The sequence below is a fragment of the Oncorhynchus kisutch genome, linkage group LG14, assembly GCF_002021735.2.
Source record: "Oncorhynchus kisutch isolate 150728-3 linkage group LG14, Okis_V2, whole genome shotgun sequence".
Classification (NCBI taxonomy): domain Eukaryota; kingdom Metazoa; phylum Chordata; class Actinopteri; order Salmoniformes; family Salmonidae; genus Oncorhynchus; species Oncorhynchus kisutch.
The window spans coordinates 27,786,224-27,805,829 of NC_034187.2; the positions used below are offsets into that span (position 1 = coordinate 27,786,224).

A 19,606-nucleotide genomic window follows, 5' to 3' on the forward strand; every position below is an offset into this window, starting at 1 on the left:
CACCTTTACAACCTGAGAGGTAAAAAGCTATTGAATGTCTGTCTCATGGCCCCTATGCTCAGAGCATATTTTTGTAGTGAACGTACTCAGGGTTTGATGTTTGGCAGAAGTACTGTCCATTACACAGATGGAGAATGTTCTCAATATTTAATTTAGATTCAGAAATGTGATTGTGTTGATTGACAAGTACGAAACCTATGACAGCATGCTCTTATCTAGAGTAGAAACGGTGGGTTGTGCATGTATTGCAAGGTAATACTTATTAATAGCCTTTTGCCTGTGTCTCCCCAACTGTTGTACTGTAAGGACCAAACATTGTGGTGACCAATAGTGACCATTTCAAAGCAAGTCCATTAATATCGGTAGCAATATGTTGTTCATGCCAGTGTCTATTTGTACTCTAAATGGTTGCAGTGTATCTTTAAAAATAAAAAAAAGTTGTCAATCTCTTCCGTTTCTAGCACCTATGAGAGTAAACACTTTTTACGCTTCAGGACTAGGACCTCAATATGAATAGCTGTATTGTTGAGCTGAGCCTAAATGCTGAATATACACTGATATCCACAAATTATGATTACTTTCAGATACAAACATTTAATAACATCTGTTCTTCCAAGACTATTTTTTTATTTTAAAAAGTGTTTAAGAGTAATAGCAATAAAAACATTTACACGTTCACTTAGTGACATTTATCGTCTTGTACAACAGAAAATTCTGCTCCATTTGAGGGAATAAAATCCCTTAAAACATGATTCTGTTGCATATTAGAGGTAAACATAACCGTGAAGATACGTCGTTGAATAAAAGTTGTTTTCCAGCATGTTGTATTTTTCCTAAGATACCGGTAACTTGAGTCCATCAGCATCTGCCCTAGACGAACAATGTAAGGGAGCTGTGGTGCGCACCACGCTAGTTTCCAGCATAGACAGTCTGTTCTGTGCGTCAAGGCCTTGTGTTATGCCTCCATTAAAAAGGATGGTTCAAAAGCCTGACAGAGCTTTTGCTTTAGCCCCTTTGATGTAGTCATTTGCACTGTAAATCCAGGTTCTCAGTGGGTCTCTCTTTTTGACTGCAACTACGGTGTGTCCTTGAGTAGGCAGTGGTCAAGGCTCGAACAGCTTTCGTCTGTTCTTTTCCGCTGTTCAGAGGTTGGCTTTGAATGCCTGTGGTCATATGGCACAAAGGTACGGGCAGTTCAGAAGGCTGAAATATTGACAAAAGAATGAGGAAAACACTTGAGGTTGAAAAGAAAAAAGCCATTGTAAAAGGCCAATAAAAACTTATGTTGACGTTGAGATTGCTGGGTCTGGAGTGGTATTTGAAAGTCATTTGGACACACAGCCTGGGGATTGTGGGTAGAGTGGTGGACTGCGTCTCTCTCTGCAGGCCCTCTGCGTGTGCTCGGCTGAGGAATGAGGAGGGCAGAGAGTGTTGAGGGTGGACAGAGGTACTCTTGGTGGTGGGACAGACGGCACGCCACCCTCCACTCCCTCAGCGCCGTGCAGGCCCTGTCAGATCCCAGTGTGCTGGGCTGGGGCCCTTAGCTGCACTTGCAGGACTTGACGATCATGTTGGAGAGCTGCTCCACCTTGGGGGTGCGGCCTACGTAGTAGAGGATGGTGAGGGGCTCCAGGTCCTGAGGCACACAGCAGGGAGAGGCAGACGCCTCAGGGTTCAGGGTGTTGTACAGACTCAGCATCTACAGGGGAATAGAGGTGTTTGTGTGATAATAATATTTGTAACACAGGGTAATGAGTCATTAGTGGTGTACAAGTCGTGTCTCATTAGTGGTGTACATTAGTGGTGTCATGTCTCACCGAGCTGTGTGTGGTGTCTGCGCTCCGTAGGTAAGGGCAGGGCCCGGAGCAGAAGTTGGCATAGTATCCCTTCGGCTCGTGGATCCACCTCCAGCCCAGATGCTGGCGGAAGTCAATGTAGAGGGGTCGCACACAGCAGTTCTCTTCATAGTTACTACAGCAGGCAGGGGAGAGAGAGTGATAATTATGAAGAAATTATGCACATTACCTGAAGGAGAAACACTATTTCCAAGTTGTGTATATTTCACTACATGCATGCAGTCTGAGAAGCCCAGAAATACCACTGGAAGGTGTGTCCTTATTTCACTGTCGTACACTTTAACACAGGGACAGATCTCGACATGTAATGCCTCTGCCTTTCCAGAGACTGACAGCAAATTAACCAGCTTATTTGTATGCGTAATGCTCCTCTGCCAAGTAAATTAGAAATGAGAGAAGACACATTGCCATTTGAGATCCACCTTGACCTACTATATTGCTTACAGGAGTAATTAGGGGCTATTCATCTATTGGACACAAATGTGTCTACTCATCCTGCAGCAAGTTTTCATCTAAATATATGACATGCACTCTAAAATCGTGATTGAATTACTAGAGTGAGGTGGTTACTTACGAGAAGCAGTAGTTGGTGTCCAGGGCTCTCTTGCGTCTGCGGGATGAGGACTGGGCGTCTAGCCTGTGAGGGGGCAGCATCATGAGGATGAGGTGAGGGAAGAGCTGCTCCTTCTGCTTCTTCAGTCTGCTACCCAGGTCCCAGCGACTCTCATCGTAGTCACCCTCCACACCTACAGGAGGATGATCCAGGGATGTCAGATGTCTCAGAGGGAAGTGTCATCAATGGATGAAATGGTACATAGACCAAGACCATTTGGTTAATTCAAGCTAAAGTGCAGTCCTAGTCCATTAGAAAATTGTGCATAAGTGTGTCTGAGTAAGTTATACCAAATTTAAATTCATCACTGCTGTTTTAGTCGTAGTACTTTCTGTAAAGTTTTAAAAGCATTGTCTTCACTGGTGAGAGGCTGGACTTGAGACATCCCCCACTCCTCCTCCTCCTCCTCCTCCACCAGTCAGAGCTGGTCCCTCTGTCCTCCCCCTGGGTTAGTGTCTGCTCATCCAATCTTCCCCTGATAGCAAAAGCAGTAGAGAACTCAGGAGAGACGCTGCCGGTGGATACGGACGCCCTTCTTAATTCGGGGCCAAGCATCTGAGCGCCGTGGAAGCACATTCCTTGTGGCCTAGCCAGTCAGGGCAGCGTTCCCAGGACTAGGGGCCCCCAATTCTAAGTGAGATACCAGACCAATTGTATTCCCATGATATTTTCTCTCTTTCTCTCATAAAAAAATGCCAAATAACTATCAACCATTGAGGCCCATGTTCACTGGATAAGACTTCAGAGGGTCTTTTTCTTAATCAGAGCTCGTACGGAAAGAAAGAGGGGCTTTGTCATACAAAATGAGGCACCTCGTGTCATCTAACCTTTGAACTTCACATCTAGCACCTCGTTGACATTTTCGATGATGTCACCATTGGGGTTGAAGGTGTGGCAGGGGCAGTGCACACTGATCTCCAAGCCCAGGTTGGTCTCTGAGGGGAAGAAGAGGAAGTGGTATTTAACTTTGAGGCCATTTTTCTTTGTCCAAATGAACTTGAGCTTCCAAATACCCTTTGCTCATGCTTTGATATGCAACATACGGTATGAGACAGGGAACATTGGGGCTTTAGTCCACTCACCTCGGTACATGAGCCATTCCCTGACTGTGTCTGTGACATCGAAGGAGACCCACTCTGGCATTCCTTTGGTCAGGGCGTTCTTGCCCCCGATGTAGCGCTGCTTGGCTATGTGGTCGTCTGGCCGCAGGATCTGCCAGCCAGAGGTAAGAGAGTGACCCAGCTGCATATGCTCACTCTCTCTCCCACACACACACACACCAGACTGCAACCCAGCCAGCTCTGCCTGAGCCAGACGCTCCAGGATGCCCTGGGCCAAACGTCTTCTCCTCATGGAAAAAGTGACTCCCTGTGTTGATATCCCCATTTTGCAAGTTAATGCCTGTGTGTAGCCCTACTGCCAATGAGAACCTGGCTGTCCCTCCCATCTGCACTTCAAACAATTGGGCTCTCAACATTCTGGGTTTCCTTACACTAGTCAGGATGAGGCACTGCATATGGTGCTAGAGTCGCCATTGATTCAGATCTGAGCGTCTCTGAGTATGTGCTGTATACCAGCATGAAAGTGTACTTTACTCTACGTCTCAAATTGCGGGACTGAGGCATAGGATGTAGAGAGCCACACTTTAAACAGCACCTAAGGTTTCTGTGAACAGGGAGAGGCCAGTGAAGTTGGGGGCTCAGCGCCTAGTCCCACAGCAGGCTGGATAACCAGGTTCCTGAACATTGTCAGCATCTAATCTGGCTTCCTGTGGGAACAGGAGACCCAGCGAGAGAGTGCGGCCAGTGCCAGCCTCTGCCAATCAGCTCCCAGCTATGTGTGGGGGCGCCGCTCCGTTTACTCCCCCAGTCAATCTGAGCTGAGCTCGACCCTGGCTAGAGCAGAGCTCGCCTCAGGCAGTATGCGGGCCGGAGACGCTTGTCTCCCTGGCAGGAAATGTTGGCAGCTGATCATGGCTCCAAGTCTCTCACTGGAGATTAATGAGAGAACTGAGCGAAGACCCATCCCTGCCACCCCACATACACCCCACAATCCCTGGACAAACACACATCATTTAAACACACAAATCCAGGTGCAGATGTCTGAATCCCCTGTTGAAAACATCGAATGGAACTTGAAGAAAGGGTGGTTGGACAAAAGCTTGGAGATTGACAGCTGTGAAAGGAGCGATATCAAAACGGTAATCTTGAGTTTCTCTGAGTCTGCTGTAGCACACTCTTAAAGTTTTACAAATGGACTTATGTAGAATCCATTTGACTTGAGGCACATGGAATAATGATCATCACTTAAAAAGAGGAGAGGGGAATTAGGGGACCTGTATAAATAGGTGTAGACCAACACTACATGTAGACCAACACTACATGTAGACCAACACTGTCCCATGTGCATTGAGCCATATGGGAGAATTGGATCACGACCCCCCTGCATGCTTGAGCACAGTGGGAATGAAATAGTACATTCACACACCTGGTAGAGCTCAATCCTCTGCTCGTTCCTCTTGGCGCTAGAGTTGGGGACACGAAGGGCTCGGAACTCGGCTCTGAAGAGGTTGGTGGAGTTCTTCTCCATGGCCGAGACATTGAAGCGGAACACCTTGGAGGTGATGCCCTTGGGGCAGTAGGGAAGGTCATCTGCAGAGCATAACACACTTTAGTCACAGACAAGGTGAGCCACCTTAAAACACTATAATTATGCAATCCTCCCTGCTTACACACAGCAGGACTGTGACTAAAGTCGACACTCTGTACACAGCCTAAAATCTGTTTTGAAATAAAATGATTTGTCAATCTTTTATCTATCGTCTGAATTTCGTAGTGTTTGATACTATAAACAAATGTTGTTCACAACAGACAAAATACAGTTAACCATTCTTCAACTATTGCCAGTGAATAAAACTAAGCCTTGGGCCATCTGGTTATACTTCATGCAGTGCGAGTTAGCAACAAGTTGAAGTCATGAAATGAAAACCAAATGTCCCATGTGTTGGTGGAACTGAATAGGCTGGTCTAAGATGGCAGGGTGCTCCTCCCCCCTCCCGATCCAGAGCTCAACAGGTGCTCAGAAAGCTAGGACAGAAGCCAAGCATTCCCTGGAACAACCAACCAGCTCAGCGCACATGTGCAATCACATGCATGTAGATACAGAACGCAAGTTCTATCAATGTGTTGTTTGTAAGGGGTAAAGACAGTCCTTCGGTGACTGTTTGTCAGGGGGCTGAGTGTATAACAGAGTAGCTCCTTAAAGTTTTCTTAGCCATCAATTGAGTAATGAATTGGAAGGGGAACAAGTCCTGTCAACCTGTGGTGTGGTTGTGTAAGGCAGACAGTGAACTCCGCTTCAGTAGTACAGTACAGTAGTTACAGTAACAGCCACAGAACACTTCTCGATGGCCCTCTTCTGAAATACTTCCTGTTGCACTGCCAGTCAAGGAAGCATTTCTTTTTTTCCAACCCTAATACCATTGAATTGTTTATTATTTTAACAGGCCGAGCGCATGCAGTGTTGAGCAAAACAAGAACACGGCAAGCGTTTTACGAGCTAAGTGGAAACACTAATTTACAGCCAAGCCATCGCTAATTTATTACCCCAAGCCTGAGCTTTAATAGAGACCCTGTGATTCGCTGTGGTGGTTAACAAGGACACTGCACCTTTGGTTGACATCTAGATCTGTTTATAACAATGGAGAAGGATGTTTGTGTATAATGGATTGTGAGCTTACACGTCTACCTAAACTTTCTATGACCCGTAATCCTATTTCACTGCGGCTTTGCCATTATCCGATATTTCCATTGACTGTTCCCCCCCCCCACACACTTTTTTCAAGTGACCTTTTCAGTCTTGACTCTTCACCCCTAGCCAAATATCTGTCCTGTGCTTCCTCACAATCTATAAGGGCTCCGTACTCCCTTGGCCTGTCCCACACACCCTTTCTCTCTCGTCTCCTGTGTCCCTCTGCCTCCCCCACAGAAGGTGGAAAGCCCCACTTTGAGTGGAGATTTGAAATTCTAATCAAGTCTTTAGTTTCCTTTTGGATGACCTCATTTTTCCCATTGCAATGGTTTTAGGTGGATTTCGCATTAAGGCTTATTTTTGCCAAGGGTCTGAAGGTAATTTGTTCCATGGCTGTGAGTGCAGGGGATAGCTAGTATAATTAGAGTGAAATACACAGCAGGATCATTGACAGTCTCTCTCCTCTCTATTATCAGATCTGGTTCTAAGGCCGGCAGCGTGAGGATGCTGATATCAGCGGAATCTGGACCTGGACTTTATCTGGAATAATCCAAACATGTCCCAAAGAGCTTCTCTGGACCCTCAAAATAGATTATTTGTCAATGCGACAAACTTTTATTACATTGTAGCCCTCCCCATTTCTCAAGGTGGTTCACTGTTCTTTCGAGATTCATTGTGAAAATAGTAACTTTTTTGTTGTTGTTGTGTAATGACAAACCACAAACAGGTATCACAGTTACATACTACACACAAAGTACTATTTAGAATTGTATATCTACACTGTAATTACACTAACCACCTGCTTATGTAACTACTATGTAAATACATGGTTTTCATGGCACTTCACATGAAGTGGTACAAACACCTCTCCCACTTTTCCCAGGGGACTGAAACTGAGGTCCTGCTTTTTGTAACCTCTCTCTTTTCTTTGGCAGTATGTCGTCAATGACTTTCATAGAGTCTGGACTGTGGAGCTGAGAAAGCTGACTTCTGAGGACCAGTTGGAAACCATCCACTAACACTTTGACAGAAGTGTGATGTAGTCAAAATGTTCAGCAGTTGACCAGATATATTTATGTTCTAGGTCAGGGGTACTCAACTCTTACCCTACAAAGTCCAGAGCCTGCTGGTTTTCTGTTCTACCTGATAATGAATTGCACACACCTGGTGTCCCAGGTTTAAATCGGTCCCTGATTGGGGGGGAACAATGAAGAAATGCAGTGGAACTGGCTTAGAGGTCCAGAGTTGAGTTTGAGGGTTCTAGGTCAATAACATGGTCAATAGAAGAGTATTAGGTAAGGGTTGCAACAGTAGTGAAACCCTCCACATAGGAAGGCCTAGGGACAGACTTCAAATATCTCTGCTCTAAAGCTTCTCATAAAGCTTCCACCCCAGACAGACACTGCTCCCCCTGCGCCCTCCTCCATCCTCAAACCCTCTGCTTCCTGTGTCTGGGATGCCCCACCACACTAGCTCCTCCCTACCCTGGCAGGTGACATCACATAGAAGCTCCCAGCAATCAGTCTATTCCCAGTGCCATGATGTCAGTCTCTCCAAAGCTATGTGAAGGTAAACAAAGGAAATGAGAAGCATAGAAAGCAGGTGCTGGTCAGCTGCTGAGGAGTCTGGACCTTGTTTACCAGTGAAAAATGTCAACGGCGCTGCAAAAACTGGTATTATAATGTATTTAAATGGCCTATCAAACTAATCTTAAGGCTTATCCAGAAGGCCATAAATATTCATGTTTATCAACTAACGTTTCCATCTTAAAATAATAAGTAACCAATCATGCTTTCTAATCTGTCAATAAAAGAATACAGCTAACTCCAGATGACTAAATGTAATAACTTGAGCAGTAAATTCTAAATTCTTGCAACTGAAGTACTGATCATGCTCATAGAAACATACTGTTATGTCAAAGATTTGATCACCTGTGTGTGGTACTATCATTTAACCCTTGTGTTGTCTTAAGGGTCAAAAATGACCAGCCACTATGTTTAACAGCAGAGAAAACCCCCTAAATTCTATTTTTTCAACTTGAAATGTGATGACTTTTCCTAGAGTGACCCCAACATTTGAAAAAGTGAAACATCGCCTTTGTTCATATTTCCATGAAAGCTGTACACCACCAGGGTACAAAGATTGTCTTAGGGTCATTTGTGACCCGGCAGTTAAAATCATTTACACAACACACACACAATATGAGTAATTTGATTGTGTGCTACTGATTGAACTTAGCCAGCAGCTCCTGAAGAGGAAGATCACCATGGTTGGCATAGTTAGAAAGAACAAGCATGAGCTCCCCCCTGCACTCCTCGCAACAAGGGGTAGAGAGGCCTTCTCATCAAACGTTTGCCTTCACCCCACTACCACTCTAGTTTCTTACCTCCCAAAGAGGAACAAGAATGTGGTCCTCCTGAGCACATTGCACAAAACTGCTGAGATCAGCGATCGTGAGGACAGGAAGCCAGCCATCATCCTGGACTACAACCACTAAAAAGGAGACGTGGACAACCTGGACAAGGTGATTGGGACTTACAGCTGCAGGAGGATGACTGCCCACTGGTCCCTGGTCATGTTCCATAACATCATTGATGTGTCCTTATACAATGCCTTCGTGATATGGAACAAGATCGACCCTACCTGGATGCCTGATAAGCGGAACAAGAGGGTGTTGTTCCTGGAACAGCTGGGAAAGGCACTTGTAACCCCACACATTCAAAGGGAGCACCTTCCCCGCACAGCAGCCTCTGCAGCGCTTGTGAAAACTGTTCAGGGGGCTGAATCTTGTCCTGATCCACCTGAGGCAGCAGCTGGGGCAGGCAAGAGGAGGAGATGCCAATTCTTCCCCCCAAAGAAGGACTGTAAAACAAATACTTTGTGCTGCACATGTGAGGAATAAATCTGCAAAATCCATGCACACACACTTGCATACTGTCCTACATGTGCTAATTAGAGTTGACTGATTTAAGTTCTTCACATTTTTGTATCTATTATTTTATTATTATTGTTGTTGCTTATACACCTTGTGGGTGGGGCAGTCGTTTTAAAAAATGGGAGAAGACTAGTATGTTGTTGTTGTTGTTGTTGAATTCCTCATTGTACAGTATATAATAATATCACTGTTGCCAAAAAGGTTCAAGATTGTTTCCCTTCAATAAAATGCATTCAAAACTACTTTATGCACATTTCTGCTACTTTCTTAGGCTATACAAGTGCTATCTCTTGCTTCTTCTTTTTTTTTACACCTATGCAGTACCTTTAGCAATAATAATAAACCTCTAGTAAAGAAAACAATTATGACAGGTGTGATGTAATAAAAATGAGTGTTGTCCACTGATTAAATGCAGTTTTTTTAACCTTTATTTAACTAGGCAAGTCAGTTAAGAACAAATTCTTATTTTCAATGACGGGTTAAGTTTATTTATTTATTTTATTTATTTTACCTTTATTTAACCAGGTAGGCAAGTTGAGAACAAGTTCTCATTTACAATTGCGACCTGGCCAAGATAAAGCAAAGCAGTTCGACAGATAAAACGACACAGAGTTTCACATGGAGTAAAAACAAACATACAGTCAATAATGCAGTATAAACTAATAAAGTGCCTTGTTCAGGGGCAGAAAGACAGATTTTCACCTTGTCAGCTCAGAGATTTGATCTTGCAACCTTTCGGTTACTAGTCCAATGCTCTAACCACTAGGCTACCTGCTGCCCCATCTTTCTGTGTTGTGAAGAGGGAAAACAAATGTTGATGTGTGTGGTTGTTTCTTCATGAAAAAATAGATTTGGGGTTTAAAATTCAATTAAGCTGCTTTAGTGAAGGTGAGTCATTTTTACCCTTAGGACAAGGGGAGTATACAGAATGTTAAGACTACACAAGGGGAGTATACAGAATGTTAAGACTACACAAGGGGAGTATACAGAATGTTAAGACTACACAAGGGGAGTATACAGAATGTTAAGACTACACAAGGGGAGTATACAGAATGTTAAGACTACACAAGGGGAGTATACAGAATGTTAAGACTACACAAGGGGAGTATACAGAATGTTAAGACTACACAAGGGGAGTATACAGAATGTTAAGACTACACAAGGGGAGTATACAGAATGTTAAGACTACACAAAGGGAGTATACAGAATGTTAAGACTACACAAGGGGAGTATACAGAATGTTAAGACTACACAAGGGGAGTATACCGAATGTTAAGACTACACAAGGGGAGTATACAGAATGTTAAGACTACACAAGGGGAGTATACAGAATGTTAAGACTACACAAGGGGAGTATACAGAATGTTAAGACTACACAAGGGGAGTATACAGAATGTTAAGACTACACAAGGGGAGTATACAGAATGTTAAGACTACACAAGGGGAGTATACAGAATGTTAAGACTACACAAGGGGAGTATACAGAATGTTAAGACTACACAAGGGGAGTATACAGAATGTTAAGACTACACAAGGGGAGTATACAGAATGTTAAGACTACACAAAGGGAGTATACAGAATGTTAAGACTACACAAGGGGAGTATACAGAATGTTAAGACTACACAAGGGGAGTATACCGAATGTTAAGACTACACAAGGGGAGTATACAGAATGTTAAGACTACACAAGGGGAGTATACAGAATGTTAAGACTACACAAGGGGAGTATACAGAATGTTAAGACTACACAAGGGAGTATACAGAATGTTAAGACTACACAAGGGTTAAACGCAATGCTTTAGTGTGGACCAGGCCCTCCTGCCCTGAGTAAGTCTCTACACATGGAGCCTGTGGCTGACTGCGTTAGATGAGATAATGTGATGGAGTTCTCTGCTGAAGTAAGACAGCTTTTTTCCACTTGATCAAGGATGAAGAGGGAAAAATGGCTGGGGGGGGGGGCGTCTTTCGGAATGGACCAGAGAACTCTGTCTGTTTGCCTGGGATGACATCACTTTTCTACTATTCCATATATCAGAAGCACTGCTGTCCTCAGCTCCGGTCCACATCCTTCTATCCTCCCGACGATGAATCAATGATTGCCATATGCCAGACTGACCACTCACTACAAGCTTTTCTTTTAAAGAAACCTGTCTCTGCCTAATTTTCAGCTATGAGAGCCAACAGGTGGTTTTCTTAGATGGTTCAATGGTTGCCTTTGGACAGTCCTATGTTACAGCAAACATAAAGACAGTGAATGAGTGCTAATATATGTGGAGGAGTGAGTACAACTGGAGTTCAATCCCTAAACCAAACCTGTTGTGGGTTATGGAGATGCTTGGCCCTTGTGTCATTAGTTTGGCTCCTCTACCAGTGTTTGCCAAATGGCTCCCATCTGCACTTGTCATATCCACAGCTTTACTGTTTATATACACTGTTTATATTCAGAGATACCTAACTAGTGGTACAATGAGTATTTTGGCAAATTATTCTAGCTATTAAAGCATATGAGTCTGGGAGGAAAAGTCTCTGCTTCATCTTACACAGCCCTGTAACTGAATAATAAAAAGAGTGAAAAAGCACCACTGACAATAATCCAAGACATTCCCACTTTCCAAAGAGAGTGTATGTATAACCCATTAGATTATGGAAATGGATTTAAAATATGCCTTACTGTATTACCGTGGTTGAGCGTTCTAATATTTCTTAAATCCCTTTTTATTTTGGGGATTTCAAATCAAATCAAACTTTTTGTCACATGCGCTGAATACAACAAGTGTAGACTTTACCATTAAATGCTTACGTACAAGCCCTTAACCAACTTTGCAGTTCAAGAAGAGTTAAGAAAATATTTACCTAGACCAAAACAAAAAGTAATAATAAAAAGTAACACAATAACGAGGCTATATACAGGTGGTACCAGTACCGAGTCAGTGTGCGGGGGTACAGGTTAGTTGAGGTAATTTGTACATGTGGGTGGGGGTGAAGTGACTTTGCATATATTTGTGTATTGTTTTGTTAGGTTTAACTGCACTGCTGGAGCTAGGAACATAAGCATTTCGCTACACCCACTATAGCGTCTGAAAAATATGTGTACGAGACCAATAACATTTGATTTTTGGTGACAGACATTACACTCACTGATACTTCTTATGAAAATGACATAATGGAAAGTGGAGGGAAGAGAAAAGTGGTTATTTGTCCAAACTGCAGGCCTTGTTAATGAGAGGATAAACACTCTCCCTCCCTTACAGTCTCCTCTGGAGGGTGTATCTGGACATTAACAAGTAAAACAATTAAACAAACAAAAAACAGGGACAAAGAAAGTGCATTGTACTTTTACGTAAGTGTATGAAAAAGAATGAGTCTAGTCCCATAGACAATGAGTGACAACTGTAGCCTATAGGCCCTGTTTATTTACTTTGATCCTGACTGACAGGGTGATGTGACCAGGGCTCCTGACCATGACTGGTGCAGCCCACAGCTCACACATCAGACCTCTGTTTGTTTTGCGGACTCTGACTAAGGCAGTGGCGTAGCCAAAAATTTGTTGGTGGGTGGGACTGCATAAATTTGGGTGGGCACCAAAAACCAGCCAACTTTGTACACGTTTTGCCATGGGGCACAGAGAAAAATGTGCAGCTTTATAGCTAATCTCATGCTATTCTCTACACATTTTGTAATGAGGCCGAGAGAAAATGTTGCTTTTTAAAATCAAATTTCCTACAATTATACACATTTTGCTATGGGGCAGAGAGGACAATGTGCCGTTGTATAGCTCATTCCATGCTATTCTACACATTTTGCCCTGAGGCTGAGAGAAAATGTTGCATTTTTAAAGCTAATTGAAGACTAAATAAAGGTGTGTTGACTGTGATAAAGTCACGGGATTATGAGCTGTCTTGTTTGCTAAATGAACTAATTAAATAGGCAGTGGTATGGTGTATATAGACATAGAAGCACTGTGACATACGCCTCTAAGTCATGGCTTATTGGAGGTGTGGCTTTCAGTTAGTTTTTTTTGACAATCCATCCCGTGAGAGTGAATGTCATTCCAGGTCATTTATTCTGTTATATTTCATCAAATCTGACTAACACAGTGAATTGCTTTCTATGAATTTGATCTGAAGGTGTTTGCTTGTTTAAATAAAAAGACAAATAATGTCTTGTTTGGAACACTGACAAGAGCACCTGTCCCTACACCGCTAAACCAAGGTGGTTGTAGTAGTTATTATTTTGAGAGTCAGATGCACAAATGGGACCCAGGAAACAGATTTGACACGGGGCCTGAGCTGTTGCCAGAGGAAGCACAGCTCGGTCTTTGAATAGCATGAAACACCTGCCATGTTGATCTTAAAGTAGTAACATGATGCAATGATTCAGCCCCTGAACAGTGAATAGGCCTGCTTCCAAGTCTTCCACTTAGTAAACAATTCCCTCCCTGAGAAAACTCACTGCAATAGAGAGGCAAGCTTCCAATAAACGTCTCACTCTGATTAGACTGGAAAAATCAGTTGTGGGTGGTTTATACAGGTAATGCCAACTAGGATTAGCAATTATGCTCTAGTGCACAATCCAATTTGCAGCTGAATTAACTTTTCAATAGAACCAATATCTTCTCTTTTTTTGCTGTAGTGTACACAATACATAATCAAACAATTGATAAAAAAGGTTTTGGATAAATGCATATTTGGACTTGGGAAAGAAAGGGTAATTGGAACAGTGGTTGGAGGGATGCTCAAATCGATGGAGTCCTAGAAAAAAATTGTTCCAATGGCATCTCAGACGGCCGTGTGCGCTATTGGGAGTTCCCATGGCTTTTGAGTGAGGAATGAGGGAGGAATGGCGCTTTGGCCAATTAGACTGTTTGCTTTGCCCTCTCCAATGCCCGCGGTCTTTCCACTGCTCAGAGACGCGAGTGTGCGTTTAAATTGTGTTCGCCAATTCATTTCAGGCGGATGGAACGCACGCCAAGCGAAGGTGTTCTTGCGTTTTTTAGTAGAATTTGTTAACATTTCCTCTACGTGTTTGCAGTATTTCGCATATGCTGCAGATCTACGGATGCTTTTATAATTTAATTCCGCTGGAATTAACATATGGCCAGTTGAAGGGAGACAATGACAAATTATATAAATAAAACACAGACAAATTGCATTACACATAGACATCTCTGTACTCTGGAGGGGCGTAGGAAGAATTATATTTTAAAGCGGAGTAAAAAAAAAAGGCTAAATTGGCTTCTTCGGGAAATCATAAAGTTGCTGTCTTGTGTCTTTATTGGAGAGGTATGCTCCTCGATGATTTTTTACTCATTTTCATGGCAAACCACTATCAATTCATATTACATGCATGCGCTGCTCACCAGCTGTGGCATTCAGGTTTAAGAAATGGCGCATCATCAGACCTGGACTGCATAGCCTTTCACCATGGAGCAATGGGCTATTTACATTTAATAATCAGGCTTTTGATCAGTAGGATACCTAACATAATAGAAGCCACCGTGGCAACACGATCAGCTGTTTGGTATGATCATGATAGAAAAATGGCCTTCATGAGTAAAACGCGTAAATAGATACATGAACATTACTTACTGTTTTCTGGTGGTCCATTAATCATATTGAACTTGTAAATCTCTTTGGCGTAATATTCAGTCTCCGTGTTATCCTGTCCACAACTTTGCTGTCTGTCTCTCCCCAACTCCTCGATCAGCTCCTTCGTACTGTTATAGAGCGCCAGCACCTGAAACGGTACCTGATTCGGACCCACTGTTTGCGGCGGGCTGGTCATTCGAAGTTTACTAAGAATCTGTCCTCGGATTGCCTCTACTCTCTTTTTCTTTATGTGGTCTATGTCCACAGTGGTGCAAGTGGATAGTGACAAAGTCATTGTCACACAGTTCAACAGGAGGAAAAACAGAAGTGCTTTGCCCAAATGCATATTTCTATCTGCCCTCGCTTAGCTAACAATATGATGAAATATGTTTTTAAACGTATGGTAAAGTGGAAACAGAAAAATACACAAAATAATTTGGACTAAATTCCAGGAGAAATGTTACCCTCTATCTCTTTGCATTCAAGTGGTCAACGAGTTCTTTCCTCCGAGGAATCCCATCTTGTCAAGATAGGGCTAGTGTCATCTGGGTGCTAACCGGCTGTGCATTCCAAGAATAGTCCAGATCATTCTTGAAATTGTATCTTATCTGAGACCCCTTTTCATTCAACCTGTTGTCTTTGTTCTTCATATGTTCTGTCACAACCTTGACGTGTTTCGTTTTCTCTCTTCATTAGTTCATCATGACAAAATTCACTTTCCCCATTGCTTTTTATTTTTCATCAACTGTTGCTGGTGTTAAATCAGTGCCGGTCTCCCTCGCGCTACTGCCCGTTTTGCACAACCAGAGTCTCGTACTCAATGTGCGCGCAGTCCCTTCACTGATACTTTATAGTAAACCGTAGTTGTGACGTTTGGGAAGGAGGGACTGCAGATCATCATTGCAGAAGTACGCATTTCACACTATGATTATATCTGTCTATCTGGAGGCCATGTGCCACGTTTGACAGATAAATAAACAACTTGTTTTGTTTGCGATTGAACTTTGTAGTATTTATCCAATTTATACAAATAATAGCCTACGCTGACACGTGAGGTCACAAAATAGTTTTTGGGTTCACACAAGAGCAGTGTACATTTTCAAGAAGTGAGAGTATGCCCCCTAGTGGATATGTGAAGCTAATGTGGAAAACATTAGGGGAAAACCAAACCACTGCATATTACTTGATTTTCAGATAATTTAGTGATATCACGGGCGTACTTCTGTCATACATTTATAATAAACCTGTATTAGCCTGTATGCTGACAGTATTTGTTTGTGATTGAAAATCGAATCATGTTTCTCTGTTGGCCTATATAATTTAAACGTTTTGTTATTTTTATGTAATATCTGTTTGCGGTTTGGATTGTTGTTTGTTATAACACAGGGCACGATTGAAAAAGAGATCCTGGTCTCAAATGGGATTCTCTGTATAAATAAAGGGTCAATAAAAGTTTGAGTTATTGGTTCTGAGACATAATATCCAACAAGTGCCTATGTCCTTCAACTTTGCTAAAGTTGTTTGTCGAATTATTAATACAATCCAATGTCAGCAATGTCGCTTTTGGTGTAAAACGATACCCAGCATGCTTCCCTTGGGACTGCATGATAGGATATTTTACATTGCAGAAATCTCTACCACTAAAATGTATTGAGACGTAACATGATTTTTTTTAGACATGAACATATATAGTGGTATGAAGTCACTGGTGTGGTGGCAGGGAGAGATTCCATATCAGTATCTCTATGTATGGAACTCCAAGCGGCTTAAATCAACATTCACTGGAAATAATCTAGTAAACAATACTGAACCTCCAATTGCTGGCATACACCCAACTATCCATTGACTAACAAAAATAAACTGCGGTTCAGATGCCATAAACTCATATGAGCTATACCAAAACTGTTAAAGCGATGCCAGACTACAGGGCATATAAGGCTAAGAATAACAAAGTTAATACGGGCTCCTTTCCTGACTGATAATTGGCTCAAATTATGACGATAAAAAAGACAACGTAAGCCTACATAGCATGTTTCCATATTGTTTCCGGCTAATTGGCTGACTATCTACATTACGTTACATTTCATTTTGGCGCTAGCTAGCTACATAGCGTTCATTGCACCATTTTATTGTTGCTAGGTAACCTTAGTTGGTGTTTATAAACCTGTTCAACTGTCAAAACAATAACACGTTCTATAGGCACACACAACCAGGTTCAAAATGTTGCTACCAGATCCACTAAACAAAATAATCAGACAACGTGTATTTCCCGTTTGCTCTGGTGGTGTTACATTTGGCTAGCACATCAAATAACCACAGTCGAGCTAGCGTAATGTGAGGTAGAGAAATATTAGTTTACATTGATAGCCAGTTAGATACATTTCTCACACGACAGCCAACGTAAGCTAGCAATCGAGTCCAATGTTTAACGGCCGCATTGTTTACATCAAAGTTGGCTAGCAGCACTAATTACCCCGCTATCGAACTCTCTCCCCTTCACTAATCTGTCTTTTAGCTCCTCGTCTGCTTCCTCCAAAACGCAACTATATTTTACCCAGGTATATTGCCCACTTAGCTAGTTTCAATTAAGAAATATACTGTTGTTTTAATGAACCGCTAGCTTGTGCTAGGCATGTCTTATTGACCTCACGTTAGAGACCAAGCTAGCGGTTTGTAATAAAACGAATGCTAGCGCTGACACCTTGTGGTGATAATGTTGAACTGTATATGAATTACACCAGGATGATACATTACGTGAAGCGAACAAATATCAACTTTATTTCAAGCAACATGTATTTTGAAATGAAATCAAATGAACCCTAAAATATTCATTTCTGCACACCCTCTTGATAGTGATATGTGCTAATAATGTCTCTCCCCTGAGCATGTCATCCTAAGGATCCGACCCATTTTTTTCAAACTTTGGACATACCCAAATCTAACTGCCTGCAGCTCAGAACCTGAAGCAAGGATATGCAGATTCTTGATACCATTTGAAAGGAAACACTTTGAAGTTTGTGAAAATGTTAAATTCATGTAGGAGAATATAACACATTAGATCTGGTAAAAGATCATTCAATGAAAAAAACATGTGTTTTTATTTTTTATTTCTTTGTATCATCATCTTTGAAATGAAGGAGAAAGGCCATAATGTAATATTCCAGCCCAGGCTCCATTTATATTTTGGCCACTAAATGGCAGCAGTGGATGTGCAAAGTTTTAGATTGATCCACTGAACCATTGCATTTCTGTTCAACATTTTGTATCAAGACTGCCCAAATGTGCCTAATTGGTTTATTACTATATTTTCAAGTTCAGAACTGTACACTCTCCTCAAACAATAGCATGGTATTCTTTCACTGTAATAGATACTGTAAATTGGACAGCACAGTTAGATTAACAAGAATTTAAGCTTTCTGCCAATATCAGATATGTCTATGTCCTGGGAAATCTTCTTGTTACCTACAACCTCATGCTAATCACATCAGCCTACATTAGCTCAACCGTCCCGCGGGGGACCCACTGATCCTGTAGAGGTTTTAGGGCCTACCTTCATTACAAGGGTTGGGCTTGCACAAATACATTTTCTGACGGCATGTAAAGGGAAAGGGAAATGGTTAACCTAGTCGGTTCTCCAACTGAATGTATTCAACTGAAATGTGTCTTCCGCATTTAACCCAACCCCTCTGAATCAGAGAAGTGTACAGAAGCTATAGAAGTAACATCTGGTATCCTTCAACATGGTCGGCCTTGTTAATTGTCCTTCAACATGGTTAGCCTTGTTAATTGTCTAAGAAAAAAAGAAAAACCCACACACTGATCTTGCCAGTATCAAACCAGACTTGTATTTTCTTTCAAGTTATTAGCAAATGATGAACACACACACGTTCTCAGATGTGTGAGTGCTTTTACTATTTCTACAGTTTCATTTTAAATGGAGAAAACATATCAGCAAAATGGAAACAATGTGTGAGGATTTGCAAATCCTGTTTTCGTACAGAAATGACAAGCCACATGTACAAGTACATTGGACATGCCCACAAGGCCAATAATAATCCCATCATGTCTGCATTGTGTAACCAATAGTGGAGGCAAGAAAAAAAATCCCTGGAGAGTGACCACAATGAAGGTTAACTTTTACATGGGCTGCAAAGTAGCTATGTAATGTATGAATTCCATCCTTGTATGGCTGACTGGGCCAGAAATCCTAATCAAATACACTTGTAGCTAGCATACCAACCACTAGAGAAGGAAGACAATAAGTGTAGCAAAATGAAGCAAATCAGTGCAAAATTAGAGGGCATCATCCAGCAGCCAAGATGCTTACAGCATTAAAATATAGATTGGTTCATGATAGACTGGAGGAGACACTACTTCAAGTCTCAGGGTGGATGACATTACATCACAGTGGCTACCAGAATTTATCTGCAGTTCACCTCTGCTACAGTCACACCCCTTTCACCTCCTCCTATGCCACCATCTCTGATCTGAGTCAATGTAGCATAATTAAATTAGATTGACTCAGTTCACAAAGTCTGCTCTGCTGGCTGCTGAGATTGATGAGGAGAAGGAGGTCAGTGAGTGTAACAGAGGGGTGAGTGTGTTGAGGGTGATAAGGAGGAGGTCAGTGAGTGTAACAGAGGGGTAAGTGCGTTGAGGTTAATGAGAAGGAGGTCAGTGAGTGTAACAGAGGGGTGAGTGTGTTGAGGGTGATAAGGAGGAGGTCAGTGAGTGTAACAGAGGGGTAAGTGTGTTGAGGTTAATGAGAAGGAGGTCAGTGAGTGTAACAGAGGGGTGAGTGTGTTGAGGGTGATAAGGAGGAGGTCAGTGAGTGTAACAGAGGGGTGAGTGTGCTGAGGGTGAT

General features: G+C 42.3%; 1 protein-coding gene across 1 annotated transcript; it reads right to left on the reverse strand.

Annotated features, from left to right (window-relative positions):
• Window positions 1-605: 605 nt before the first annotated feature.
• LOC109904055 (transforming growth factor beta-3 proprotein-like) lies at window positions 606-15,566 on the reverse strand. Its single transcript, XM_020501145.2, has 7 exons — window positions 14,743-15,566; window positions 4,957-5,120; window positions 3,552-3,681; window positions 3,297-3,404; window positions 2,431-2,602; window positions 1,818-1,971; window positions 606-1,699 (listed from the first exon to the last, which is right to left on the reverse strand). Exons 1-7 carry the CDS (start codon window positions 15,086-15,088, stop codon window positions 1,541-1,543), a joined length of 1,233 nt encoding a protein of 410 aa, XP_020356734.1. The 5' UTR covers window positions 15,089-15,566; the 3' UTR covers window positions 606-1,540.
• Window positions 15,567-19,606: the final 4,040 nt, after the last annotated feature.